The 27,221-nt window shown below is 40.7% G+C and overlaps 1 protein-coding gene across 1 annotated transcript; it reads left to right on the top strand.

The window, feature by feature from the left end:
* Positions 1 to 919: 919 nt before the first annotated feature.
* Positions 920 to 27,221, top strand: LOC118207441 (leucine-rich repeat-containing protein 38-like). Its single transcript, XM_035381028.1, has 2 exons — positions 920 to 1,867; positions 23,331 to 27,221. Exons 1-2 carry the CDS (start codon positions 1,237 to 1,239, stop codon positions 23,576 to 23,578), a joined length of 879 nt encoding a protein of 292 aa, XP_035236919.1. The 5' UTR covers positions 920 to 1,236; the 3' UTR covers positions 23,579 to 27,221.

Raw genomic sequence — 27,221 nt, 5'->3', positions numbered from 1 at the left:
CAGCAGTCAGCTATTACAGCATATCTGCTGCCTGTATCTCAACCGAGCACTGAGAACAGTAGCAAGTGGATTCAAAGGGATTCTGTGGGAATGTAACAGGGTGGCTTGGTACTTCAGGGGCAAACTGCCCTCTAAAATTGTCTCTTGACAGGAAGTGACATCACAAGCAAACCTCACCAAGAGGATGACACCAGGCAAGTCACCTCCCCTTGGGAAACCTGTGGCCAATCCGGCAGCGCTCTCTGCGCCGTGCTTTCCAGATCATCTTCTTCTTCCGCACGCCTCCACTGTGGATGTTTGGCACGCGTCACTATGGCAACAGAGCTTTAATATGTTTTGCCCGCCCAACACAGCCGAAACGTCACAGACGAAAAGGGGGGGTGGGGTGGGTGTAGGAGGAGGGGTGTGGGGGCTGAGAGGGGAAGCACATCGTGATGCACATTGTCCGCTATGTATAGAGAAAAGAAATTAGGCAAGCCTTGTGGCACAAGTGTGTGTGTGTGCCTGAGGTGACATTTGCCATGGTACAGTGAGCCGGCATCTCTCTCTCTCCCCTCTCTCTCTCTCTCTCTCCCCCCCTCTCCCCCTATCCCGCTAACTGGAGCCGACCGCGGTATCCTTTTGTGTCAAAGATGCGGGCGCCCTCCTTAATTAACCCTCCAATGTAGAGCGTGGGTTCACCCAGCCAACGGACTTCCCCCGCTGTCAGTCTCTCTCTGCCCCTGCCATTCCCCTTCTCTGGTTTGCTTGCTTCTATTTACCTCTTTGTTAATCTCTCCTCCTCCTCTCTCTCTCTCTCTCTCTCTCTCTCTCTCTACCCCTCTCTCTCCCTCCCTCTCTCTCTCTCTCTCTCTCTCTACCCCCTCTCTCTCTCTCTCCCTCCCTCCCTCGCTATCTCTCCTCCCCTCACGCCTTCAAAGCCAGCAGTCTGCTACTCGATCCAGACTGCTGGCTACATGATCCCTCGGAAAACATTGTTCGGTGTCTCTCTCGTCGCTCGACGCTCGAGCCCTTTTACATCCAATCACATGGAAAAAAGGATGTCTCTGCTCTGGCACTGATTCCTCCTCTCCTTTCTCATTTCCCCCCCCTCCCCTTTCCTAATCTCCTACCCCCCTGACCCTACCCCAACCTCCCCTCACCTCTGCCCCCTGTCCCCTTTCTCTCACCCTCGGTCTGACCTTCCCTTCCCTTCTCTCCTCCCCTGTCTCCCCCTCTCTTCGGACCCCCTCGACAATGTTGCCATGTGTCCATCAGCTGCAGCTTCTTCTGGCTTTGCTCTCGTCTGTCTGGCTGTCTTCTTGGGGGCAGAACTGCCCAGCTAACTGCCAGTGCCCCGACCCCCATACCGTGGACTGCAGCGGCCGGGGACTGACCCGTCTGCCGGACGCCATCCCCCTGGACGTCCGCAGGCTCCGGCTGTCCGACAACTGGATTCCCTGGATCCCCTCCGACTTCCTGGTGCTCTACAGTGACCTGGTCTACCTGGACCTCCGGAACAACTCGCTCTCCCGGATCGAGCCCGGGACCCTCAGCACCTCGTCCAGGCTGGTGTTCCTGGACCTGGGCAGCAACAACCTGACGGAGATCCCCTCGGGGACGTTCGGGGAGTCCCGGAGCCTGATCAAACTGCGACTCGGCAATAACCCCTACCTGAGCATGGTCAGCAAGGACGCCTTCATGGGCCTGACCTCCCTACGGGAGCTGGAGCTGGAGCAAAACGCCCTGTCTGGCCTGGATGTGGAGGTCCTGGGTCAGCTGCCCTCCCTGAGGCTGGTGCGCCTGGAGGGAAACCCCTGGGTGTGCAACTGCAACTTTGCCAAACTGTTTGCATGGCTGATGAAAAACAGGCAAAAGCTTCCAACAGGTAAGGTCACATTTATTTTGCGCAAGACTGGATCTAAATGTATGTTCTTGTTCATTTTTTGGTATTATTTTGCTTAAAAACACTTTTGTCCTATTGCACAGTTATTCATTTTTATTTGCATTTGGGCTGCTATTTTTTTTTTTTTAATTTTTAAAACGTTTTATCCATATCAGGGATTTCTTGCAATTCCTTTTCATTCTCCTCTGAATAATAATTCTGAGCTGTTCTCAGCTGGTCGTCCAGCCATAGAGAGCAAGAAGGAGAGATAGAGAGTGAGAGATAGAGAGAGAAAAAGCAGGGGAGAAAGATTTCAGGGGAAATGAAAGGCTAATGGGTAAGTGTGCTGTGAAAAGGAGCTGCGGTGCTGGGCTTGATTCGGCACGACCTCAGCGCTGTTCAGCATTCCGGAATGTGTCGTGTGTTCCACGACTGCTGGCTGTGCATGCCAAGCATTAGTTTCCCCCTTTTGTTTGTGTTTATTCTGTACGCCATAAATCACCCGGCAACAGGAACCCCTGGCATTTTAAAGTAAGGCTTGTCATTCAAATTGCCAACAGACATGTCAGATGAAATGGCTCGTGCTGTGTCTTTCCCCGCGCAAATTAGGCAACCGCACTTCAGTGTTGGCGTACGGTCCACTGCTGGGTCTCATTTTAAAAATGCATGAACAGGAGACAAAGAGGATCACAGCACTCCCAAAGGAGTTAACAGTATGCCCAAATCTGCTTACATGCAGATATTTAATATCACATTAGACAGCGGCGGTTGCTATTGTTCTTTGATTTTTTAAACAATAACTAATTAATCACAAAAATTCTAACCCTTGTCCCCGCTGTCTCTGACAAGGGTAGAACGTCTTTTGATTGCTCACTGTTGAACATTCTATTGCTGGACTCTCTGCCCATTCTGCTGAAACTAACCCCGCTTTCAGTTTGACTTGCATTTCTGAGCCAATATCTTTCCCGCATTCTGCAAATTGCAATTTCAAAAACATAATCAAAAACATTGATTATGGGCAATGCAATGTGTGCCCCCCCCCCCCCCCCATACCAAGTCAGATTAGTATGTAAGACAAATATTGCAGCCCCAATACCATGCAGTTTGAGAATCACTATTACACAAAAGATCTGATAACATAAATGCCCATGACCTCCAGAAGCACTTTGCCAAGAGAACAACTACAGCTGGGAGCTGTAGTAACTTTAATAGATTACTTTAATCTGTGGTGGATGGCACTCAAGCATGAATTGCCCTTCACCAGCCAAACATGCTTGAGGTATATATATAAATTATTATATGATCATGCAATGTATAATATGATATTTTAATGTCTACTTACAAAAATGTGGATGCTCTTAACTGCTGTGTATATGCCACCACAGTGAAGAGTTGAAGTATTAGAATATTTGCATTGCAGAGTGGTACATTTTAAAAGGTTTAGACCTGTGCATGCTATTTTGATCTCCAGACTAGAACTCGATTTGAATTTGTAACGATAATTCTACATCGATACAGAACTTCTTCTACCATGGCTCTGTAGACGGCAAGGTCCAAAGCTGATGATAATCGGGGTGGACCTAGGTATTTGCCAAATATGTAAATAAATAAATAAATAAATAAAAATTCCAATGAAGAAATTGGTGCATACATGAAGAGATGATAATTAAATACTGAAATATTTTTAACATGAAAAATAACTAAACAAGAAGAGAAAGTCCCTAAAAGTAATGTTTCTTGACAGTAGTATGTTAAACAGTTCTAAGAGATAAGTATTTACATCTAGTAAACTAAACAGACTCAGAAATACAGTTAGATTTCATAAATTATTTGTAATTCTTGCTCACAACACTCAGAATACACAGAATAAGCTAAAGCTATAATGTTATTGTAATGTTAGCTAGCCAGGTAAGCCATATCCTGATCAATGTGAGTTCAACAACGGCCCCCCAAACTTTGGTGATATGATAATATATATATATATATATATATATTTAAAAACTTGTTTGGCTGCTGTAGGTAGATATAGGTTGGATAACCTGGTCAGCTAGCATCAATAGCGTTAGGTAAGGTTAACTAGTGGTTAGCAAGTTATATCATAATAAGTGACTTGGCTAACTATAGGCACATAACACTTATACAGGTGATGGAACTACCAGGAGTGGGCTAAAATAGAAGATATGCAGATTAATGTCCAACTTTGTCCAGCAACACCAACACCCCCCCCCCCCCCCCAATAAAAAAAACCCCCAAAAAAACACACACGCACACACACAGACACACGCACTCACACATGGCCAAAATGTCCAAATTACAACTTGTCAAAGCTTGTTTCTTGAGTAAAAAAAAAAGCATATACTGCATAAAAAGGCTTTTGCACTTAAATTTGCAGTTAAATTTGATTGGCTCTGGCAACACAAGGAAAGAAAAATAGCTAAACTGCAACCTGTGCCAACTTTCTTGAGCACCTGCCAGACAGAATTAGATGCCTGCATTGTTTGTTTCTCCATCGGGAACTCTTTTTTCTTTGGATTTGTGTAAATGGGCTAAATTAAGTGGCTGTGGTCAAAGAAAACAACAATGAGTGGCAATTCAGCAATGTTGCAACTAAATACAGGAACACAAATGGCTTGAACTGCCCATAGGATTAATAGCTACTACAATAAATGAATTCATAGGCACCAGTAGTAGATTTTGAGTGCAGCTTCAGTGTACTACAGCTTTGGCAGAGCTTCAAAAATGGCAACATTATGGATATAAATGCTGATAAAATTCAGGGCTACAACAACGGCTTGTACCAATATTTAATTTTAGCCTGCATGTCGTGCAGCTATAGGTGGGATGAGGACAGATGTAAAACTGGGATATATATATATATTGTGATCTCAATATAACTACACCATATATAATTTATCTCGCTGACTTCGTACCTGGTCAAAGTAAAACAGAATGTGCTCATCCACTCAAAGGGTACCATAGCGTATCATATCCGCAGTAACACACAATCACTGTGCATTCCCAGGTAGAACAGATTAATTTGTGATCACAAAAAGACAAATTTATGTGATGCCAAGATGCATACATTGTGATCACTAGAATCAAAATAATAATAATAATGCATGGCCTCTACCAACATCTGTAGAAGCAGGGCTCTGCAAGATCATAAATATGATTTATTATTTTTTAATTGCTTCTGTTACATCACTCTTCTGGGAAGAGTGTTTAGCTTTTGATAACCCGTGTAGGACCATTTATCACTGGTTATCTTGAAGTGAGAAAAAATTGAGGGAAGGTGGATCTGTGAAGGGTGGCACAGTGGTTCAGTGGGTAACACACTGTCGCCTCACAGCAAGGTCCTGGGTTCTAATCTGGCTTGGGCCCTTCTGCGTGTAGTTTGCATGTTCTCACTGTGTCCGCGTGGGTTTCCTCCCACAATCTAAAAACATGCAGGTAGGTTAATTGGAGACTCTACATTGCCTGCAGTTATGAGTGAATGGTATAGATAATGTATGGATGGATGGGTCTATGAAACATTTCATGTTCATGTTATACTCATAGCAGTTTTGCTTTGTAAATAATGGAGAGCATGAATTTAGTTCAGCAGAGGTTACTAATATAACTGGTAGAAAATCAAAGCTAATGCTTTTTCCTTTTTCCTTTTTTAACGTGTTGTTGGGTGAACCAAAGTTTCATTTGTTCTGAAAAGTGTGATTGGGTGTCACACATACAATGAACATGAGAAAAATAAATGTTCATTTTACAATGGCCAAGACTATGACTATATCTGCCTTATGTCTGACTTAGGTACGCAAACCACCAGTTCTCTTGAAAACTGGAAAGAAATACAATACTGAATATACAGTTGTCAGCAATTTGTGGAACTCCAGACAATGATGCAAAATCAGTCTGAGAGCTTTATGACAGTGACTCACCCCAGTTTGACACGTTTCCATTGAATCAATGACACAATAAATAATAAATAAATAAATAAATATGTACTGCATATGCCAATAAAATAAATATGTACAGTATATTATAAAACAAATATGCACAGTATATTCCTATTAAATTAACATATACAGGATATGCCTGTATATAATTTTTGTTTTTGGAGAGACTGTGAAAAAGTTTTTTTCACTCCAGACAAGGTGCAACGTTTACAGCATAAATGAGATCAATGCAGCCTCTGTCAGGGCATCCTAAATAGCTTTTCTCACAGCCTAAATGGAGACCAGTGGAATGTGTCTGTGTCTATGCCATTTCTAATTCATGGGTCACTCTTTGAATTATAATTTAACAGCTTGAGTAATTGAGCTGTTGGAATGCAAACATACCCTTGTGCAGTATGTGGTTAATGCAGTACATAAACTTTTCTTTCCGCTATAAGACTGAATGCAAAAATGATGAGCCTAGTCATTCTCATAATTGAGCTGTACTTATTCGCTAAGATAGGTATCTTTTACGACTGTGTGAGCACAAGCATGACATTCTCAAAATGTACGTTTTCTCTATAATGTAAACTATATATATTTGGACTTTATTTCATTTGAGATGTGCACTTTTTAAAAAGTATTTTGGTCGTTATTCAATTACAGTACTATGGGTGGAATTTTATCATTCTGCTACTTTTTTGGGGAAAATTTTAGCTTGAGAATGAAACTTTAGTCCCTTTCAGACACCCATGGAATACAGAATGGAACATAGTACACAGAACATTACTGAATTCACTTTTCACTGACACTTTATTTGACAGTGGTTGTTATGACATGGAAATGGCAGTGTCATTACCACAACATAATGCTTAATAACTAATTAATGCAGGATGCTATGCCAGTTGTGTCATAACACAAACTGCAGATTGTGTCATAACAACGGTATGTCATGAATTGACGTGACACTTCATGACAGGTATTATGTTATCGAAATGACACTGTCATTTCAATGTCATGATGACCATTGTAAAATAAAGTGTTACCAACTTTGACAGAAATGATAGTGGCTTCTCTTGTTAACTCAACCAACAATGATCTCTTACATTAATGTATTGATTGAATGCACACATCATAATGCTGGTACTCGCTGTCTGACATGTGTAGTCACCATGAGAAAATAAGTTAAATGCTTCTTAGGCTTGTAACATGCCATAAATCTGTTACATCAGTCATGGGTGAATGTTCAAAGTGAACAAGTGGCTGTAGTGATCCAGGTAGGAACACACACACACACACACACACACACACAAAAGGTCCAAAGCATTTATACATTTTCACGAGGTGAAGAAGAAAAAAGGTGAGTCACCAGACGAGCCTTTCTCATGTTGCTGCTATACTGTAACATTTCCAGTGAGAGTGTAAACATTGTTGAGACTGGCTCAACGCTCTTCTTTGTTCAATAATTCATTAGTACTCGACCTCAATGTGTAATGAGTACTAATCCCAAGAATGATTTCTTTGAAAAAGACAAAGAAAAAGAAAATCCAGTTTTACAGGGGAAAATGAACTTCCTAGTCATTTTCAATCTGTGTTTTGGTACTGGGTATTGTAGCGAGATACAGATATTGCAGTGTAAATATTAGGCAAATGTGAGCACTCTCGATTTGTTCGGGTGAGAGAACCCTTGGAGAGACAGCATGCTAGCCAGCTAATGGCCGAGGCTATTGCCTGAGCAGGTGTGGTATACTATGGAGGGAGATCACGTCTGCTGTGTACGAAGATCGTAAAAATAATGAGATCGTAATGAGATTGTATAAATGTTTGATGCCCGGAACAGAACATTCAGTCCCATTGCCTATTCCAGAAAGCATCCAGCAATGTGCCAGTCTTGGTCCTGAGCACAACATGTGTTTTCAGTGCTGCTGGAAGCCCTGGTAAGCTATTCCAACCTATAAACACTCTATATCGGTAAGAAAAGACTTCTTAGAATAATTATAACTTGTATCTTTATTTACCTTTGGTTTCCAACAGCTGTGGTAGTGGGTGGATTATCTGTGGCTTCTGTCTGGCTTTCCACATGATTTTTTTTGTCCTATTGCTTGACTTATGAACATAGATTTTTTTTTTCTTTCCATGTGGGATTCCTTCCCATGTGGCTGCAAGGTCTTGGCTGAGGATATGTTCAGCCCCTCTCCTTCCAAAGCAGGCGCTGCAGCCATTGCTTCCTCTCCACAATGGGTCCATCAGCTGGGCTGTGGATTATTTGCTTCAGAAGACTATATCTCATGTATGGCTGGTACCAGCAGACTGCAGCTGCCATATTGACAGTAAGAGATGTACTTTCGGGCCCATTGCTCCACTAGGGGACAGTGCTTTAGCTCGATATGCCACCCAGGAGAATGTCTGCTCATCTTCTGGATATTGCAATGATACATATTTGAATGATGCCCAAGCGTCATTATAGGTAGGATAGGCACACAATGTTACCATGGCTTGCGCTACTGAAAGGCCATTAATTAGAAAACAAGTCTCAGTTTTGGCTTGGTTCCGATCCTGCATCTGTATAGCCAGGCTTTGGGTTTAACACACAGGAGAGGTGTGATATCTTGTGATGGGTGCATATTCCAGATGGGACTGAGCTATTTGTGATGTTCTGTATTGTCTGCCTCATTAGGTTGTGCTTTTAGATGGTGCCATAATCAGCTTAAGGTTCACCTATACCTCTCTCTGGAAAACAAAACGATAAGTTGAGTTGGATAAATGCCAAGTCTTTGTAATTCAGGCTGCAATGAAGCCCATCTATTCTGTACACACTTGGTACAGCACAGAGCATCCCACATGACATTGTCCTTGGCATTCAGTTCTGAATACTTATTGAACGGCTTCCCTGGAAAGCCATTGTAAAGCAATTTCACATTCCCACTGATGCATAAATGACAGTGAAAACTAATAACTCTTAAGGTGAATTAGAGTTGTTGTGGTTCCCATACCCCATACTACTACTACTACTACCACTACCACTTTAGTTTGAACTGTGTGTCTGCTGTGTGTGTATCTGAAATGACCCAAGATTTTCGGATCAAAGGTATCACAGTGCACAACAGGGATACCATCTATGTCATAGGCCTCTCCTGGTCCCCAAATATAAGGGGTATTGTGGACCCCACCTTTAATCTGAGACCACTTCCCTGTGGCACTTATTACAGCTATGAGCAAAACTTATATACGTTTAATTCTAATGCCAAAATGGACAGAAGCTGCTGTTGTAGGGATGCACATAATATACATACAATCTGGGTTTTATGCCTGCATTGTACTTTCTGTCAAACACAGGGACACCAACCAACATGTACCAAAAGGAGGTTCTTTGTGGTACCTGGTCCTTATAAGGGAATTGTAGGTACTGAAGATACCAATAATTCAACTCAGAGGCAGAATCTGAGTCTTTCGAAGTAAATGATTGTGTTTTCTTATTCGTCAGTACTGGCAGTCTCCCTGAAAATGCATCCCTGTTTGGTGCAGAAGGAGACCTGGAGAATAAGTGAGTCTGATAGATTAGCTGATTGAGAGATTACAGTGAGATGGGCTCACTAATGCACGAGTGAGAAAAAGATAAGCTTTAAAATTGATGTGTTTCGGGTTTGTCCACGTTTCTTTTCTAGCCCATGTTACCTTTTTTTGTGATCACTCAATCAATTTCACTCATTCACTGCTGAGCCTGTCAGGATCTGTGTACACACATAGCTTTTTAGCCATTGCCCATACATCATACTGAGCACCGTGGAGGACTGCTTTTATTATTTTTCTATTTTTTTAATTAAAAATCATGCTATGGTTTAATTTCAATTAATCATTTGATTGCTGAATCAGTTCTTAAAATATCCAGTTATTGCAATAACCTTATCAGATGTTGATTTGAAATATTAAAAATGTTTTATACCCTATCCTGTGTTATGGATCACTTGGATATTAAATGTCATAACCTGCATATATACAAAAGATTTACTGCTAGGCAGCTGTTGTACATTAAACATAGAGGATCTTTGATTTAATATACAGCATGCATAAGGTTAGATATCAGGGACAAAAGACTACACTATTGTTATGGAATAAATGATGAACTATCTGTCTGTAATCAAATATGCTTTTGAGTGAAGCAGTTTGTTTTCACACAAAAGCCAGATATGTCTCCTTAAATGTATGGCATTTAGAATTAGTACAGGTGGAGAGACAACACATTCAGTGCCAGATTTGGAGAACCAGGGCAGCCTACTAATCTCCTTGGTGCACGTCAAAGATCATGTTGGATATTAACCTGTATCCTTCCGGAACCTGTTTTATGTTCATGTTAACAAGAATTCTCCTGCAGCATGTGAAAGATTAAAGTTTTAGAACAATTATCAAAAACAAGACAAAAACGAATAACATGTTCAATTTTGGAGAATGTTGAAAAAAAACAACTTTATTTGATTCATCTAAATACCAGTTACCTCAATCATATCATATGTTTTCCATTGCACCAGAGGAGATGCAGATGTGCACTTCCTGTGTTGCATGAGCAGCAGTGTTATTTTGCTGGAATTTATGTGCAGTTTCCTCGTCTTGTTCTGGAAAAACCCCTCTGAGCAGCGATCACAGACAAATCTCTGTGACACACAGACAAGGATGGTGCACATTTGTGCCAATATATAATAATAATAATAATAATAATAATAATAATACATTTCTTTTCATTTCTTTTTAATGACTTTGATTATTGCATCTATTTTTCCATTAACTAAGACAGTGCATTGCAGGCTTAGATATGAGGTAGCATTGCCAACATGAAGGTGCAGCCTGCTGTCTGATTAGTCAAATGTGAACATTTATTGTGTAAATTCCTAAAGCATCTGTGAAATTCAATTGAAATTAAATATCTTTGAGCATGTTTATTTCTTGATCTTGCTTATTTAAATCTAGGGTATAGACGCAGTAAAACACATGTATTTCACTGATTAAGAAACCAAAACGGTGCCTCTGCTGACAGTCAGGCATCTGTCATTGAAATCAGAGAGGTGTTGGGATTCTCGACGCGTGATTACTCTCCATTAGCTGACCTACTGGAAGGTTCTTCGTAGGAAACACGTCGCTGGGGCGGCCCTGCTCGGCTTCCTGTCTACGCGCACGATCTGTTTAAAAAATGAAAAGGGCTAAGTAGGGTAAACATGATACGACACCGTTTCAGCTACTCTTGGACGCTGGTGATGACCAAAGGCCATCCATTATTCAGTGCGACACTGAACTGGATCCCAACAACAGCCCGCTGAGACTAGATCATATGAACCCCGTCTGCTCACAGGTTAGGGCTAACGAGACCTCCACTGCTACTGTCGGACTCCAGCTCAGACACGACTGTCATGAGACAGAATAACTAGCGTGTGTTTGAGAAAAGAGGGGAGCTTGTGGCATGGAAGTGCACCTGTCACTGCATGTTAGAACTTGAATTTATCTATTTTGTTTTTACATTTTAAATGGCGCGTGGTTTCGTGTAACATGAAATCCTTTGGGGTAAAACATTATTCTCTGTTAACTCATATAAATGTGTGGGAGAAACACAAACTGTCATGCTGTTAGTCTTTTGGTGAAATGTTATCCAATCCAATCCATGATTGAGAAAAGTTTAGTATTTATAGCTCCATATAAACCGATGGACTTCAATCATATGGTCAGATGACAAAGAACTGCTGAACAAATTCAGTTAGAGATCTATTTTTCATATTTTCATATTTGTCTTTCAGTGTAAAAATATGTAAGCGCATTTGTTTACTATATGTATTTATGTGGGTAATTCTGTATCAGAAATATTACTGTATCCATCAATTTATTAATGTTTACTTTTTAAAACCACCATGTCTGCTCCGTCTGTTTTTCAGCTGCTAAAATCTATGGTTGTGCATCTGTTACTCAGCTGTTCGTGTCGATGGCCGTGCATCTGTTTTTCAATGGTTCATGTCTATGGTTGCGCATCTGTTATTCAGCTGTTCATATCTATGGTGGTGTGTCTGTTTCATGCTGTCTGTGACTGTGACTGTGCACGTTTGGAAGCACTGCACCGTGCCTCTGAATGGCGGGCTGGGGCGGGGCTCTGACGTGCGGGAACATGGGCACGCGGAGCCGAGCTCACGTGTTCATGTGACTGGAATGTCAGAGCAGGCTGAGGTCACTGAGTCCCCTGCATATGGAAAATCCTTTCTGGTCTGAAAGTGACTCCATCAACACCTCGCTATCAGACGCACACACACACACAGTGCTCAGTCATGTCTGCTAACAGTGGGCAGAGGACATCTTTCCTTTAATAGCAGGGTCTTATTGAAGGGGGAGTTAAGCTCTTTTAATTAAAAAGTGCACACTGCAGTAGGTGTTACCCGCCAAAGGTCACCAAGCATATGACCCCAAATATATTAAATTATTAATTTAATTTAAATTTCTTGCTGGCCAACAGACACAGCTATAGATAAAGTTAGAGCATTGTTTCAATTTACCATTATAAACCTTGAAGCAGACAGCAGCGCAATCTAAAAGTATACAAACTTGATCATGGCAAACAGGCTTGTATCTTTCTTTTTCCCACTAGATCTTTCAACCAAGGGTTGGCAGTCTTCCTTCACACTTTATAGAGACTATTCACTGCAGTCTTGTTTCCTTTCCCCTGATGCTTACTCTGGTCCTTGGCCTGGCAAACTACCCAATCCCTGTCCCATATTACAAATGAAAAAGATTAGTCTCTGTTCTCCGGTAAAGATGTGTCTCATTCCAACACAATCTGTGAATTGAAATCCTATTGCTCCTACTTAGCCGGGTGAGATAGGGGAGGATGGACTGATAGTGCCTGACAGGAAGATGAATCACTCTGGCTGAGGTTTTGTTACATCTTATACAGCTCTAACGGTCTCTCCTGCTGTAATCCTAACTGTAATTCGTTAGAAGTGGACACTTGCTGTCAACTGCTGAGTGCACTCATGGTGCTATGATGGCGGATCTCTGGTGTTAATTTTCTTTGTATTTTCCATCTGACAGATTTATCAACCCGTGGCTTGTTCCATGGATTTGCGTTAGACTGAGGGAAAGTATAGGTGATTACTCGTAGTACATTGTTTGTCTTAGAGAAAATCATAAGCTTGTTTTCAATTGACCAACATATGATTTTAGTAATATTATTGGTTGTACATCTGTTTTGCAGATTTATTATGAATGGTGTCATTTAACAGGGACATGATAACTGTCATTGGTTTGCTTTTCTGTTGAGGGCCAGCAGTATACATTTGCTCCATAAATGTCCGTTGGGGTTCAGAATGTAGTAATGCAATTGGTTAACACAAACAGTCTTTCCTGAAAAACACAACATGAAGTAAAACTTCAGAGGAGAAAGGGCAGATCAAACTCCCACAGGGTGCTGCACAGGGGTCTTCTCTGCTTTCACATCACCTTATCACAATGTTTTACAGCGTTGCAGGAGGCTGAATGTTGAATACAAATGTTGCATTTGCAATTTTTCGGGAATCTTTATTGTTATCTCTCCAAACTACAATGTTCCAGCTACATAAAACTCTTTTCCCACTGGACATCTGAATCCATTGTGAGCTGAAAAAATTATTCATAACAAACTTTGCCAAATGTTCCAAGTCACAGCTATTGAAATGACTTAATGCAGAAAAATGGTGATTTTAAAGCAGTATGACTCTACTGTGAAAATATTGGTCCTTGAAGACTACTGTCTGTCAAAGCAATTCATAACAATGATCATTATAATTATTACCATAACAAATTATCATTAGTTATGAACTATATGACACAAAACCGTGTTGTTTACATGTTAACACTTGGTGCGATATTGCCATAGACATATTTCACTGAATTGTGATCAAAGCTCCGGCTTAACCCTTGTGTGTTCAGACTGGCCCATTTTAAACTTCGTTAAAGAGGAATGACCCTTTTGAGTAACAAAATCCATGTCAATTATTTTTTTACATTACAGGCATTTAGCAGACGCTCTTATCCAGAGCGACTTACACAACTTTTTTACATAGCATTTTTTTACATTGTATCCATTTATACAGCTGGACATATACTGAAGCAATTTTGGTTAAGTACCTTGCTCAAGGGTACAACGGCAGTGCCCTACCCGGGAATCGAACCTGCGACCTTTCGGTTACAAGCCCAGTTCCTTACCCACTGTGCTACACTCCGTCCGTTTTTCTCGGTTGATTTGTGTTTCTCATCTTTGTTGTTCCTCATCTCTATTTGCTTGATGTCTTTTGCTGATATGGTTTCTTTGAATATAATAAGCTAAAGATTAAAAAATAATTGCGAATGTCAGTTCAAAACGATAAATATCAATAATCTGTTGCATGTAACCCTTGTTTCATATTAATTCACAGACAGGAATTTCACAGATAAGCATGATTTATGTCCCCATGTCTCCATTATAGTGGATATGTTTATATAAATCACATATGTATCACGAATGAATAACACTTTCATTGCTAAATGTATGTTGTTTATATTGCCTATAATTGAGATAAAAATAATATGTATTGAGTATTTTGCATAAATTTCATTTCTGTATTAAAATCCCAATAATATCCTGGGTATATCTGACCCAGTTTAAGTGTTTCATGGGTCATAATAAGTGAACTGAACAGACGGGTTAGTAATTAGTTTAAGAACAAACTTTCATTGTAGTGTATGGTTCTCTCTGTCTAGGGTATTCAGAGATTGTATTGAAATCAGTGACACAATGATTATCAAGAAACATCATAGCTGAGGGTAAAAGCATTATTTCATAGATGGTTAAACTGCCTAATATTTTTTTTTTTATTGTTGACCACAGACCCACTTCATGTCATCATATGTTCCACATTGCAGGGAACCAGAGTCATTAGCATGAGGTGAAATGCCACTCATAGAGATATGTTCTGTTGGCCAGAATTGCCGGCAAGCTTGCAATGTTATGAATAAAATAGCATTACCAGGTTGTGAGAAAAATACGTACAGAAAGTGCTTCAGGCAATCAATGGGCGGCAGTGTAGTATAATGGGTATGGAGCTGATCTTGTAATCTAAAGGTCTCTGGTTCAATTCCCAGGTAGGACACTGCCGTTGTACCCTTGAGCAAGTCTTAAGTATGCATTGCTTCAGTATATATCCAGCAGTGTAAACGGATGCATAGTTGTGTAAGTCGCTCTGGATAAGAGCGTCTGCTAAATGCCTGTAATGTAATGTCATGTAATCACAGGTGACCTGAGGACCCAAGGAATAATAATAAACCAAAACCAGAATATTACCACGTTGTTCTACTGTTCTTAAAATAGTAAATGCAAATCCATCTGGGAATTATTTGCTTCTGATGGTAGTTAACTGGGGCTTACAAGTTCATTTTAAAATAGACGGAAGTAAAATGAAGGATGTGTGTGTGTGTGTGTGTATACACATGCATATGTGTGTGTGTGCATGCATGCATGTTTGTGCCTGTGTGTCTCTATGTCTGCCTGTGTGTGTCTTTGTATGTGTGCTTTTGTGTACCTGTGTGTGTTTGTGTGCGTGCGTGTATGTGTGTAGTGTCCACCTGTGATCTAAAGAGAGGAGTATCGAGTTTCATGAAGTCAGAGTTGAGGACCTCATGGAAAAAAACAAAAACAAATTAACAACACAAAAAAACAATACTGGCCTTTAGAGCTCCAGGAAGAAGATTATATGTTCTGCACTAAGCCAAGCACCTGTCAGACAAACAGCCACTGTAAACGGGGCCATCTGAGGTGTGATTATGGCAGGGCGATGGGATACAATGCTGCCTGGAGTCTGAGGTTGTCCCAGGGCAGCTGGCTGTCCAGATTCCCTCACCTTAAAGTGAGGGTAAATGCAACAGGGCTGAAGAAAGACATTCATTTACCTATCCGTTGGTACAAAACCTGAGATATGAATAGACTACAAAAGGAATGGTAATTTATTGTAATAAATAAATAAATCAGGATGATCCTCAGTTTATGCTTTTAGCAGTTGCCAAACAATAGTTTTTTAAACAATAGTATTAATTCTTTTGCTGTTATTTTTTATTTATATATCATATATTTTGTGAGTGAGCAGTTCTTGTAGATTCACAGACGACAGAGGGAAAAGAGTGTATGCAATATGCATGGCCACGTTAAAAATGGCATGTGCTTAAACATACTGTGTTGTACAGAGGGTAATCGATCCTTGCATAACACTTCCGTTTAATTTTCTTCAGTTTAATAACCAGATATTAAAATAGATATTAAAATAGGCTATCCGCACATCTTCATTTTGTGTGGTACGCGTAGGCTACTGTAGTATTGCATATGTGCGTTTGGTACTTTCAGCATGTCGTTACAGTGCATGTGTCATATCAAGGAAGTGATACGGCACATATTTCAAGAAGAACAATCAAATAAATAAGCAAGTAAAATTGAAAACCCTGGAGCCGATGATAAACTGCCAGTCACCGCTGCCTTTTGAAGTATTTATGATAAAGGTCGAACGAAGGTTTAGGCACATTCTCCGTGTCTTTTTTATTGTCACTTAGCAAACGCCGATGTGTGTCGTGATGTCGTGTCTGTCCTTCCCAGAACTATCGCTTTACTGCGCTGTTTGGTCAAAAAACAGATAAACACTGTATCTAGAATATGATTCCGTTTTTCTCAAAAACGTGGGAGTCAGATTAGGGGCCAGATAACGAGCGGTTCCGCTTTAAATCTGTCATCTGGCGTCTCATAAACGCGCGCTGATGATTGTGGATTAAATCTCGCTTCTATGAAACTCAAAAGCCGTTACAAAACTGGAAATTAAACAAATGGGTGTTCACTGCACCTCCAAGGTATACTGTGACATTGGCGCCTATCCCGACCCAAATCTTACAGCTGTATTATATAACATGAATTATTTATGTAACATTTGTCCACTGTATCCTCAGCAAATTCGTTCTTATCTGGGTTGGAAGACAGTAACCTAATCTTCACTGTTTCTGAAAACACGAGAAAAAAAAAACAGCACGTGTAGATGTAGGTCTATTTTAAAAAGAGCCGTTTTAGTATTAATTTTCCTCCCGGCACGTTTTCTGCACGCTACTACCAAATCGGGGAGAGTCTCCATAAATATAACGGGTTTAGGATTTAGATTTTTTACTCAGAAGATATTTAGCCTAGCACTATGCAATTCTTACTTCACTCAGGTTTGACATGTCTGCAGTCATCAGCCGGTTATAATTGCAATTATGACTTAAGTGTGTCGTATACAATTAAAACAAAAACATAGGCACACCATGTCGGTATGATTGTAACAGGTGCCAAATATTTGTAACAGTTAATGAAAACGCACTGTAGGCTAATGTGCGCACACAGGTTTTATGTGTTTATTATTTTTTTTATTTTGCACATACTAATGTAAGGAAACACATTTCCAATGACAAAGGGAGACCAGCCACATCCTCAGGTTATGAAGCATGGGGCTGTACACCGTGTAAAACAGTGACGCACAAGCGACTTCATAATTTAGCGTGACGTGAATTGTGCTAACTTTCCAAATCGATGTAGAAAGCTGCTTTTTGTTTCTTAACACCCAGGTAAGCTTCTACAAAGAAAATAGCCTATTATACAGACCGAACTTGTGTGTGCTTATTACAAATGCCTGTGACCAGGTTGCTGTTTCTTTTCCATTGGCCACTTGGAGCATCCAGAAGACGAGTCCATTACAACGCAGCAAGCAAATCAGCATGTATACATGTGACACTGCATCCAATTCTCACTAGAATATACTCCGAAAACCATACAAAGTTTTCAAGGACCAATAACTTTTCGATAACTTTTTTAAATGATATATGACTTGATTTATTGTAAATGAAAATAAAGCCTTATCCCAGAAATTACCGGACAGATTTTTACTTGAAAATAGTTTTTTGGAAATATTTCCCGCAAAGGTTATCAGTTTAACCTTTTACCTTTGGGAGGTGGTAGACAACTGAATTGTAGGCTGCACGTACAAACCTGAAAGGGCTACTGTAGCCGCATTGTAGGCTACATTAAGTTGTTGACCGCGTCACATTTATCCAGCGTTACATTTGTGCGATTTTCCGCTCCATGGCTAGCTTGATATGTTCCTTCCTGATTATATTGAATAGTCTTGACTGTTTTTTTTTTTTCACTTGTCTGATATGTACAGAAATAAAACTCCCATAAATTAAGTTGAGAATCACTCCTCGTGTTCTGCAACAAAATCAATTAGATCTGTATCAGAATGAATGAGATTTCGGTAGACACCGAGGTGGTTAATTTTCCAAGTCAATAAAACAGTGTGCCCACATAAATCACTCGGAATGCAGCTCATATGTGGCAGATGCGAACAGATGTGTGCTCATATCAGTGAAAATATTATTTCTGTTTTTATTTCAGTTTGGTTCAGTTTATGGCAAGAATTTCAATCATGCTAATTACCAAGCAGAAATATTAAAGTGGCAAGCAGAGCTCGTTTATCGGATAGGCCTCTTATCCCTTTATGTGCATTAATTGTAAATCATTGTGTCATCCGCATATCCCATCTGCTCCTTATTGATGTATTGCAGCATAGCTTATCCTCCATTGGAGCTGTAATATCAATTTCACAGAGCCAAACAGAGAAATCTTCCACGAGTCTTTAATATTGATGACATCATATTTGTGGTGTTGAAGGCAAATATATGCAGTCATTGCATTCTGCATTAATCTTACTGCAAAGTAATTTTTCATGCAAAATCGTTTCAATGCAATTTCCTTTCCTGTAATTGAAAATGTTTTCAAAACATATGTTGGTATTGATTGATTTATGCTATTATCTCACAACAAATAGAAAATGAATACAGCAAGGCATGCAGTGGATGAAGGCAGCATACAATACTCATTATTAAGGAGCCAAACAATATGCTAATTGCAGTAGATGGATGATATTGGCTTCATACTGGGAGGTTATGAATCAAAGCTTGATCATGGTCTGTTTATCCCAGCTGCTGACTTGACTGGAGTTTGATGACACTTTAATAGATAATTTACTTTAATGGCTGAGGTAATAACTTTAATGAGTGTGTGATCTATAGCACCAAACATTCTAGTTGCAGACAACAAATGCTGATTAGAATGGTAATATTACATAATGGGCCCGGGTTATTATTCCCCATGATTCAATCTGATTATTCTTCTCAGAAATTGCATTTTACTCTCATTCGGGCACCACAATAGGTTGTTTTTTTAAATAGAAAATGTGATCTGTAAATGCCCCTCTGATACCTATAGGTAAATGGTTGCATTTGTTTGTTTTGATCTGGGTGAAAAAGCTTGAGTGATAAAACTGGGGGGTGATTTCAGCAGAATATTGCAGAGGGAAATATTTCAGGACTCAATTAGTCAGTTACACTTTCTCACTGGAGGATTTGAACTCAGGAGTCCTGGTTTGTTCAAATCTGATTGGTTGATATGTATATCACGAATACAGTTGTTTTCATTTTGGTTTGTAATATTTAAGTAATGGATGTTTTACTCTGCTTGGTGTTTGATACATTTTTTCATTGAGTGAAAGGGGTTTGTTTGCTGTTTAATATTAGTTGCATTCCATTAGTTAATGGTCTTTTCCATGTTCACACTGTTGCCCGCATGTGACCGTCTCCCTGCCGTGTAGGTGCTCAGCTTGACACGATTTCTGTCACATCGAGTGGCAATTTCTGCTCGGCTAGGGGTAGAAATCCATTTAGCTTGTGAGGATCCCTCCCAGAGTTTCGTGAGAATCTGTGATTTTGGACAGGGAATGCTATGTGACAGTCGCGCTTATCTGAGAATTGTCTTGGGTGAACTCTGGCCTGTAGATCTGTGTCTGAAAGAGACAAAGGGGGAAAAAGTATCCCCACGCCACTCGGCGCTCCCTGGCGCTAGTCATTGTTAAAGTATAGCATGTGACAGAATGAGGTCATGTGATTAAATCCAGGACAGTGTGATTGGTTGAGTGAGACTCTTTGTGAAAGGAAGCTTAAAGGGCTGAACTAGTGGAAGCAAAGGGTCCTGTGCTTTTACATCCACGTGAGCTCAGCTTTGAGTCAGCAGGTCTGCAGACAGCCATTTGAAGTGATGCAGACTCACTGACTGACTTCAGCCAACAAAGCGCTGCTATACCACAGAAAATCTGTAAAGGTGTGAACCCGCACACCCAAACACGGCTATTCTTAGTACAGAAATGCCACCTCACAGGCCGCAATGTCCACGCAGTGTTAATTGAATTATAATTAACATTAGGTTCACAGCAGCTGCGAGAAATGCATTTTAAAAATGGACGCTTTGCTGTGCTGGAGTTTTCCGGAAGCGCTAGTTCGTAATTTACACAGGAATAAACATTTATTGTCATGGTGATATTTTGTGGCCTTAATGACCACGTCCCGTGATGCAGTGTTGTGTACGAGTTGATCAAACAAGCACAGTTAGAATGTTACTCTGGGATGATAAACAGCCAATTTGCATTCTAAGCCACATTAATCACTCAGTGGGGAGGGGAGGGCTGCAGCAGTTTTTTTTATCTGACAGATCATTTCATCAAGGCAAAAAGGACAAGTGGGTGGGGAAATGGTTTTGTTCGGAAAGAGTGCATCAGGAATATAAATAGAAGTCGTTAATCAATCTTAGAGGTGCACTAGATGTGCAGATATTGTTTTGCATGACTGAAACTTTCTCTCAAACTTTTGTTTGTTATGCAAGTGTACATATTACAGTGCCTTGCTCATAGTCTCCTTACTGTTGTTACAAATGGACAGGAATAGGAATTTGGAAATGGAGAGTATTAATCCCTTAGAGCACAGAGGTGTTCTGATAGTCAAGAGGACTGGAGAGAGCGATATATCGTTTTGATTGCCCTTTTTATCTGTTTCTTACAAAACTGCAGTGTCGGATTAGTGTGGAACAATGCACCGATAGGACAGATGGGACTGAGCTGCAATAGCCCGTAGAGTTGGAGTGAATGTCGGGCAAATGTGGACATCCCTGATAAAGTGTGTTGACTCAGTTTATTGACAGCTTTCTAGGATAATTAACAGGGTGCTGCCAGGTTGTTTGAGTTCTGCATTTGAGAAGGCTCTATTTAAAACCCGCCAGGTGAACATGTTAAATCTGCTCAGCGTGGTTGTGTAGGAGGAGACATCCTGGGAATGCAAATGAGAAATATCACGTACACATTATCACATGCACACACTCTGGGGTGCACACACTGTCACACTCAGACACATGCTATCACACTCAATACCCTTTTTTAATTATTTTCATGAGACTACAGTTAAGTATGCAATGATGTGATGTCTTGGAAATGTAATGAAAGTAACACAATCAAAGAAAATATACCACAAAACTCCACTAAACTATCAGTTAGCTCAGTTAAAAAGAAAATACTTCAAAGCAGCAATTTAGGGGTATTTAAAGCTGTGCCTTCTCCAGATTTAGAGGATGTCCATGTTGGCTGAAATAGAGCAGCATCTAACTTGTTTTGCATTATTTTTTTGGAGGCCTGTGATCTGCAATCCCCTCACGACTAGTCTATGTCCATGCTCCAGACTCCCAAAAATAAAAGCTAACAGTTGGCACTTATATCTTAGATTAGTTTGCCAAAGCTTGAAATGTAAAATCTTTAGAAAGATATGCTTCTTCCAGAGATAAATACACAACCCACACAGGCAAACGTGTACATAGACATGCACGCACACACACACACACACACACACACACGTACACATATGATTGTATTTCTATACTTGTGAGGACTTCCCATTGACTTAAATTCATTCCGTAACCTCTAACCCTAACCCTAACCCCAACCACTACATGCCTAACCTTAACCCTAACCTTAACCTAATTGTAACCCTAACCCTAACCCTAAGTCCTAACCCTAGAACAGCCTCTTGAACTTGTGGGGCCAGCAAAAGTTCCCCACCTTGCCTAGTTTTCCTCATCTTTCTATCCTTGTGGGGACATTTGGTTCTCACAAAGATAGTAATACATGCCCACACACACACACACACACACACACACACACAATATCAGGCAGTGTCAAAGGTCTTCAACTGCATTGTGCTTGTGCTTGTAATCCAGGGTGTATGGCAGTTTCATCAGGACGAGTAGGTTAACCCATCACCCCTGGCCTTCACTATGAGACAGCGGTGAGCTTCTTTCAGCTCACACAGCACCTTCTGCATCCACGCTTTAAATCTCACACGCTGCGCTGCAGAACTCCTCTCCTCCTCCCCAAACACACTTTAGCGGGTGGTGTTTTGCCTTTGATGGTTGTGTAATGCAGATGGTAGGTGGTGGAGTGAACCTTTTAAAGATTTTTTTCTGTATTTTATTTTTTTTGTGGTTAACCATTTAGCCACTGGCAAATGTGTCTAAGTGCGGCATGGTCCAATTTGCAAAACTGTGTAACAGGGATGGGGGATGTTCAGTTTTGGTAGCCTAGGAAGCTTTGGAAAACACTTTTCACAGAATTAGCAGAAAAGGCGAGTGCAGCTACAACTGGTCCATGAATGACAGCACCTGGTACCTTCTCAGAACCATTCTTGAAAGAAATAGCACCTTCCCAGCATGCCCTTCTCTGAGAAGGTCTGGGATCAGTTCACATGCGGTGCTGGTGACAGACGTCGCTTCACGCTCAGTAAGCAAGTGTGTCTTCAGAAAGACCTTGACCACCTGATGCCCCTCGCTCAGTCTCCTCCTGCTGTGCTCTGAGACATGGCCTTCTCACTTTATCCCTTTATCCCTTTCTCTCCAAGTATCGCGTTAATTCGTCTTCTTCCCACAATGCAGTGTCAATAGGACTTGCTGCTGATAAAAGACAGAACAACTTTTGTTTGGCTTGTCTGTTTTAGAGCAAATGTGTTTCCATAAGGCAATAAAAAACAAGTTTAAATAGATGAATATAAATATCTAATAGTTGTTTTTTTATTTTTAATAGGTACATTCACAAATGTTGAGAGTTCATAGAAAAAGTGGTTTTTGGTCTTTCAAAAAATTCTAATTCATGCCTCACATATCCTGCTTACATTTCCTGAAAACCCCATAAAAATGCTCTTTAACATCTTAATAAATTATGTTCATAATGCTCATTCATATGCAAAAAGCAGGTTTGGGGGAATGCTGTATACAGTATCAAGCTGCAAATTAAATCTTTAACCTTGATATTTGTGTGCTAGAAATAAGATTTTATTGCTGTGCTATTGTATAAACAGTGTAATCAACCTGCTCTTTGTTTGAAGCTACAAATGAGTGTTGGCTGTGGTTAGTAGTCTGTCACATTAATTACTTCCATTTAAAAATGACATTGAAAATTCCTGAAATGCTGCACTAAGTAATGTTTCATGAATTTTTACCCTCTCAATTTCTCTCTTTTTCTCTGGTCTCAAATTGTTGTTTTTTTTTTTGTTTTTTGTTTTGTTTTGGGGGGCGGTGTTTCTATGGTAACGATCCCGCCCTTGTGTGCGTTCCTCTGCAGGCGTTCATGGCATGGAGTGCTCACTTCCTGTGGACGGGAGGCGTGTGGCGCTGAGCCAGCTCTCCGAGGACAGTTTCCGGGAGTGTCAGGTGACGCTGACCCTCACTGACTATTTGATCGTCATCTTCTCCGGCATCGCCGTCTCTGTGGCGGCCATCATGACCAGCTTCTTCCTGGCCTCCACCGTCCACTGCTTCCAGCGTTGGAGCAAAGCCAATAAGACAGAAGAGGAGGACAGCGATGCCTGAAAACTTCCCCCTTCCTCTCCATCTCCCCTGCCTCCAACTCCTGACTCCTCCCCCAGCCCCCAACCCCACCCTATCACCCCCGGCAACCTGCCCCATCCCTGCTCCTCTGGTAGGCCGGCCAGGAGAGGGGCAGAGAGACTGTTCCCAATGCTTTTAGCATGTGAAATCCCACAGGCGGCTCTGCTGACCCATGCAAGGTGGTCCGGGCTGCAGCAAGGTGTAGAGGGGAAGGGGAGTGGTATTTAAAAGCACTTAAATCAGCCGAGAGAAGAGAGAAGCTGCCATAGACTGGAAATACATTTAATGGATACTATTTTTTGTGTCCTTCCCTCTGCACTGTAGACAGTCTTACCTGTTCAAACAGTCTTAATTTGTAGGGCAGGAACAGTGAGCTAGTAGCTGGTCTCACTTTCCAGGTGATCATCCTTTTAAGATTTAATCCAAATCCAAGCAAACCGCGAGGCAATGATTCATTTATTTATTTTTTTGGTGATAACTGAACTTTAAAATATGGGGCAGTTTATGAATTATTTATGAATATGTTCCTTTAAGGGGTTCTGAGTCTAGCACTGTGCTGAAACAGTAAATAAAATAAATGAAGGCATAACCATAGTGAGTGGCTGACTGTGAGGTTTGCCAGTTTGCACTTTAAATGAGGGGAAATGATTGCATTTGGGGGTTGCTGCCACTCTTCTCCATTTAATTAGCTTGATTTTGTCAAATGTACCAAAGATGGGGTATTAAAGACATGGGGTTCGTCTGACAGTGAAAACTGAGGTGATATCTCAGTGCACTGAGGCTAATCTGTTGAGTTCTCAGTAGCGACATTTCTAATATAATTACAAATAGCTAAAAAGCAGTGAAAGGAAATTCCACAGGTTTCAATTATGCTGACAGAGAACCTTATAGATTTGTCAGATAGATACCTATTGATGTCATATAAAGATATTTTTTTATCATGCTGAGGTTTATTTGCATCATTCAGTTTTGCAACAGACTTCTAACTAGGAAATGTATGATAATATGATAGCCCGGGGGGGGGTGGGGGGGAAGTGTTCAACTGCGATAAGATAAACTAAATTTTGTTGTCGACTCAGCAACAGCCCAAGAGTTTCTGGCTTTGTTCTATCTTCCTACGGAGTAGTATCAACATGCATTAAATGCACCGTACGATGGCGTGCTGGCTCACTCAGCTGGTTTTGGGATTTCACATAGTAATGGTATTGATGAGTTTGACTCACTGTTGGACTCGGTCTAATGCGGCTACGCGGATCCTGAGAGAGGACTTTTGTTCCAGCATTCAGAATTCTTCCAGACTGCGAAGGGGCCTTGGGCCTCCTTTTTTTCTGCTTTTTAGGGGTTGCTTAACGAACCAACTATGTCTTATTCCTGCTGTCTTACTGCCCACGCTGAGGCCGTGTTGCCCTAATACCGAGCCTCAGTGGAAAGATCGTGGTTAAAAGGTTGTACAGCTCTTCACAGTGCAATGGGAGGCATGGTTTTATCATGCACAAAAATGTATTATAGTCTATGAAAAAATAGTTACTGTGGAAATTCAGGTATAGTGCCTATTCTGAGACATACACTGGGTTCATTAGATAATGTATCATCCTTTTTTCAGTCTGACTAATGAGAAAATAGTAAAATAGCGATTTTATTTTCTGATGCTAAAACGTATGTAATGTAACCAGTAACATGCTTTGGTGTTCCCAGGAAATGTTCTCATGCCCAATGAAAGTTATATGCAATGTATGTAGTGCTTTGAGGGGGCTTTTCTGTACTAGACAAGGACCCCTTATTGTTTAGATATCTCATCACCTGCAGCTCCATGGCGACACTTTGGTTTGCAACCACCGACTCTTGAATAAATTGTCCTTAAGAATTCACTCGATACGTCTGGAGTCAGCAAAGAAAAATCTCCAGCTGGCCAGAGTATATCATTTTGAGCTTAAGCCCGAAGTACATTTAAGATCCAGGTACAGTTGTGATGTAACTTAAACTGCTTTCACCATTGTCTACTGTGTAGCTCCAAATGTGTGCAGTAAATGGTATTTGTTCCTGTCTTTCACTAACAACACAAATAATCGAGGCGTGACCCTCCTGACGATGCTGCCAAGCTGTGTATCTCTGTAGATGACATCCAGCTACTGTTCATTTGCACTGTAATTTCTGTACCTGTGTTCTGAAGTGTATCCCTGTATTCATTTGTCACGGTCTGTTCCATACATTGTATTCACATTTTTATTTTGGTTTCGAAGGTCATAGATTTGCTTAATTTCCTTTGGTTATTAGCCATAATAGTATTTTTTTATGACAGAGCAGATCTCAAGGATTTTGGTACAGTTTGAAGGTTCTCCTGCATTTGGCTTATGTGTCCGCTTTAGATTCATAGATTCATGCTTACCGTTGCCATGGAGCATCCTGCGCGTGTCTCAGTGTGACAGTTGTGTGCTTTACTTCACAGAGGCGATTCCAGGTATTGTATAAACCTACAGTAGCTTCCCTACTGCCAGTCCATCAGTAATGACAACACCACCATCGTCCCCAGGGCAACGAGAGCCTGTTTGATCATACGGATTCTGTTTGCATAATCGAAAACATTTCCCAAGTCTGGTGAAAGTAGGAAGAAACGTGTCATGACTTGAAAATGAAAACATAAATCCAAACCTATTGACTCACCCTTGGGGAATGTCGCTTATCAGGTTATTCCTATACGGACACGGGAGGATCCGGGATTTCAAGGTGGGGGTTGCTGTCCTGAAGGCTGTGGCTTGTGAAACGTTACAAATTTCCCTGGGAACTTCCGGGAGGTGGAGTGTCAAACCGTCAGCTGGAGATTCAGAAATAGTTTGCCTACTTACACCATTTACTCAGCCTGTCCTGAACTTTCTATCTAGCAATCTGCAAGCCCAAACCCAGTACAGATCTACACAATTAATCTACTGGCAGATGAAGGGGCTCCACTGGGGGTGTGGGGCTTCCTCCTCTGTGAATCCCATAAATCCCCTCTGGATCTGCTGGAGATAGAGAAAAAAGTGAGTAATTAAGCTGTTGGTGCAATTATGGCAGAAGGGCGGGGGGACAAACAGTGAGGTTGCACATGGTCTTCCGTCCAACTCCTGGCCCTGGGTTTCAAACTGCATTAGCATATCCAAAAACTGAGGCAGTCAACATTAAAGTAGTATTGTATAGCTCCACCACACCATGCAGTGACTGGGCTAGTTGCTTGTCTATATGAAGACAGATTGTAAAAGGTAGTCTGGGTCATCTCCATAACACATTGACATTTATTGGAACTGAGATGGTCTTCAAGTATTATCGCAATGTTATGGACATTTATCCACATGTTTCTGGTACTCAGACTATGGGTCTTATGCACAAAGAAGTAACAGATATTGCTGCTGGTAAAATCTGCATTGTGAGTGCATTTCCTTTTATCATTTCATCTTTCTTAATCTTTAAGAATATTATTGTTCTTAGCATTTTATAGTTATTATTTTTTACCAAATTCTTCTTTTTTGCTGAAGTGAATAAAAATCCCAACTGCCATGCTGTTAAATAAGTAACTAACACTGTAAAATTGAGATATATATGTGTATATGTTTAGTTATAAAATTCTAAATGATAAAAAAGATTTTTTAAA

Source organism: Anguilla anguilla, chromosome 11 (assembly GCF_013347855.1).
Source record: "Anguilla anguilla isolate fAngAng1 chromosome 11, fAngAng1.pri, whole genome shotgun sequence".
In the NCBI taxonomy this organism is placed as follows: domain Eukaryota; kingdom Metazoa; phylum Chordata; class Actinopteri; order Anguilliformes; family Anguillidae; genus Anguilla; species Anguilla anguilla.
The sequence above is the reverse complement of the archived record's forward strand: the minus strand, read 5'-3'. Positions and strand labels throughout refer to the sequence as shown.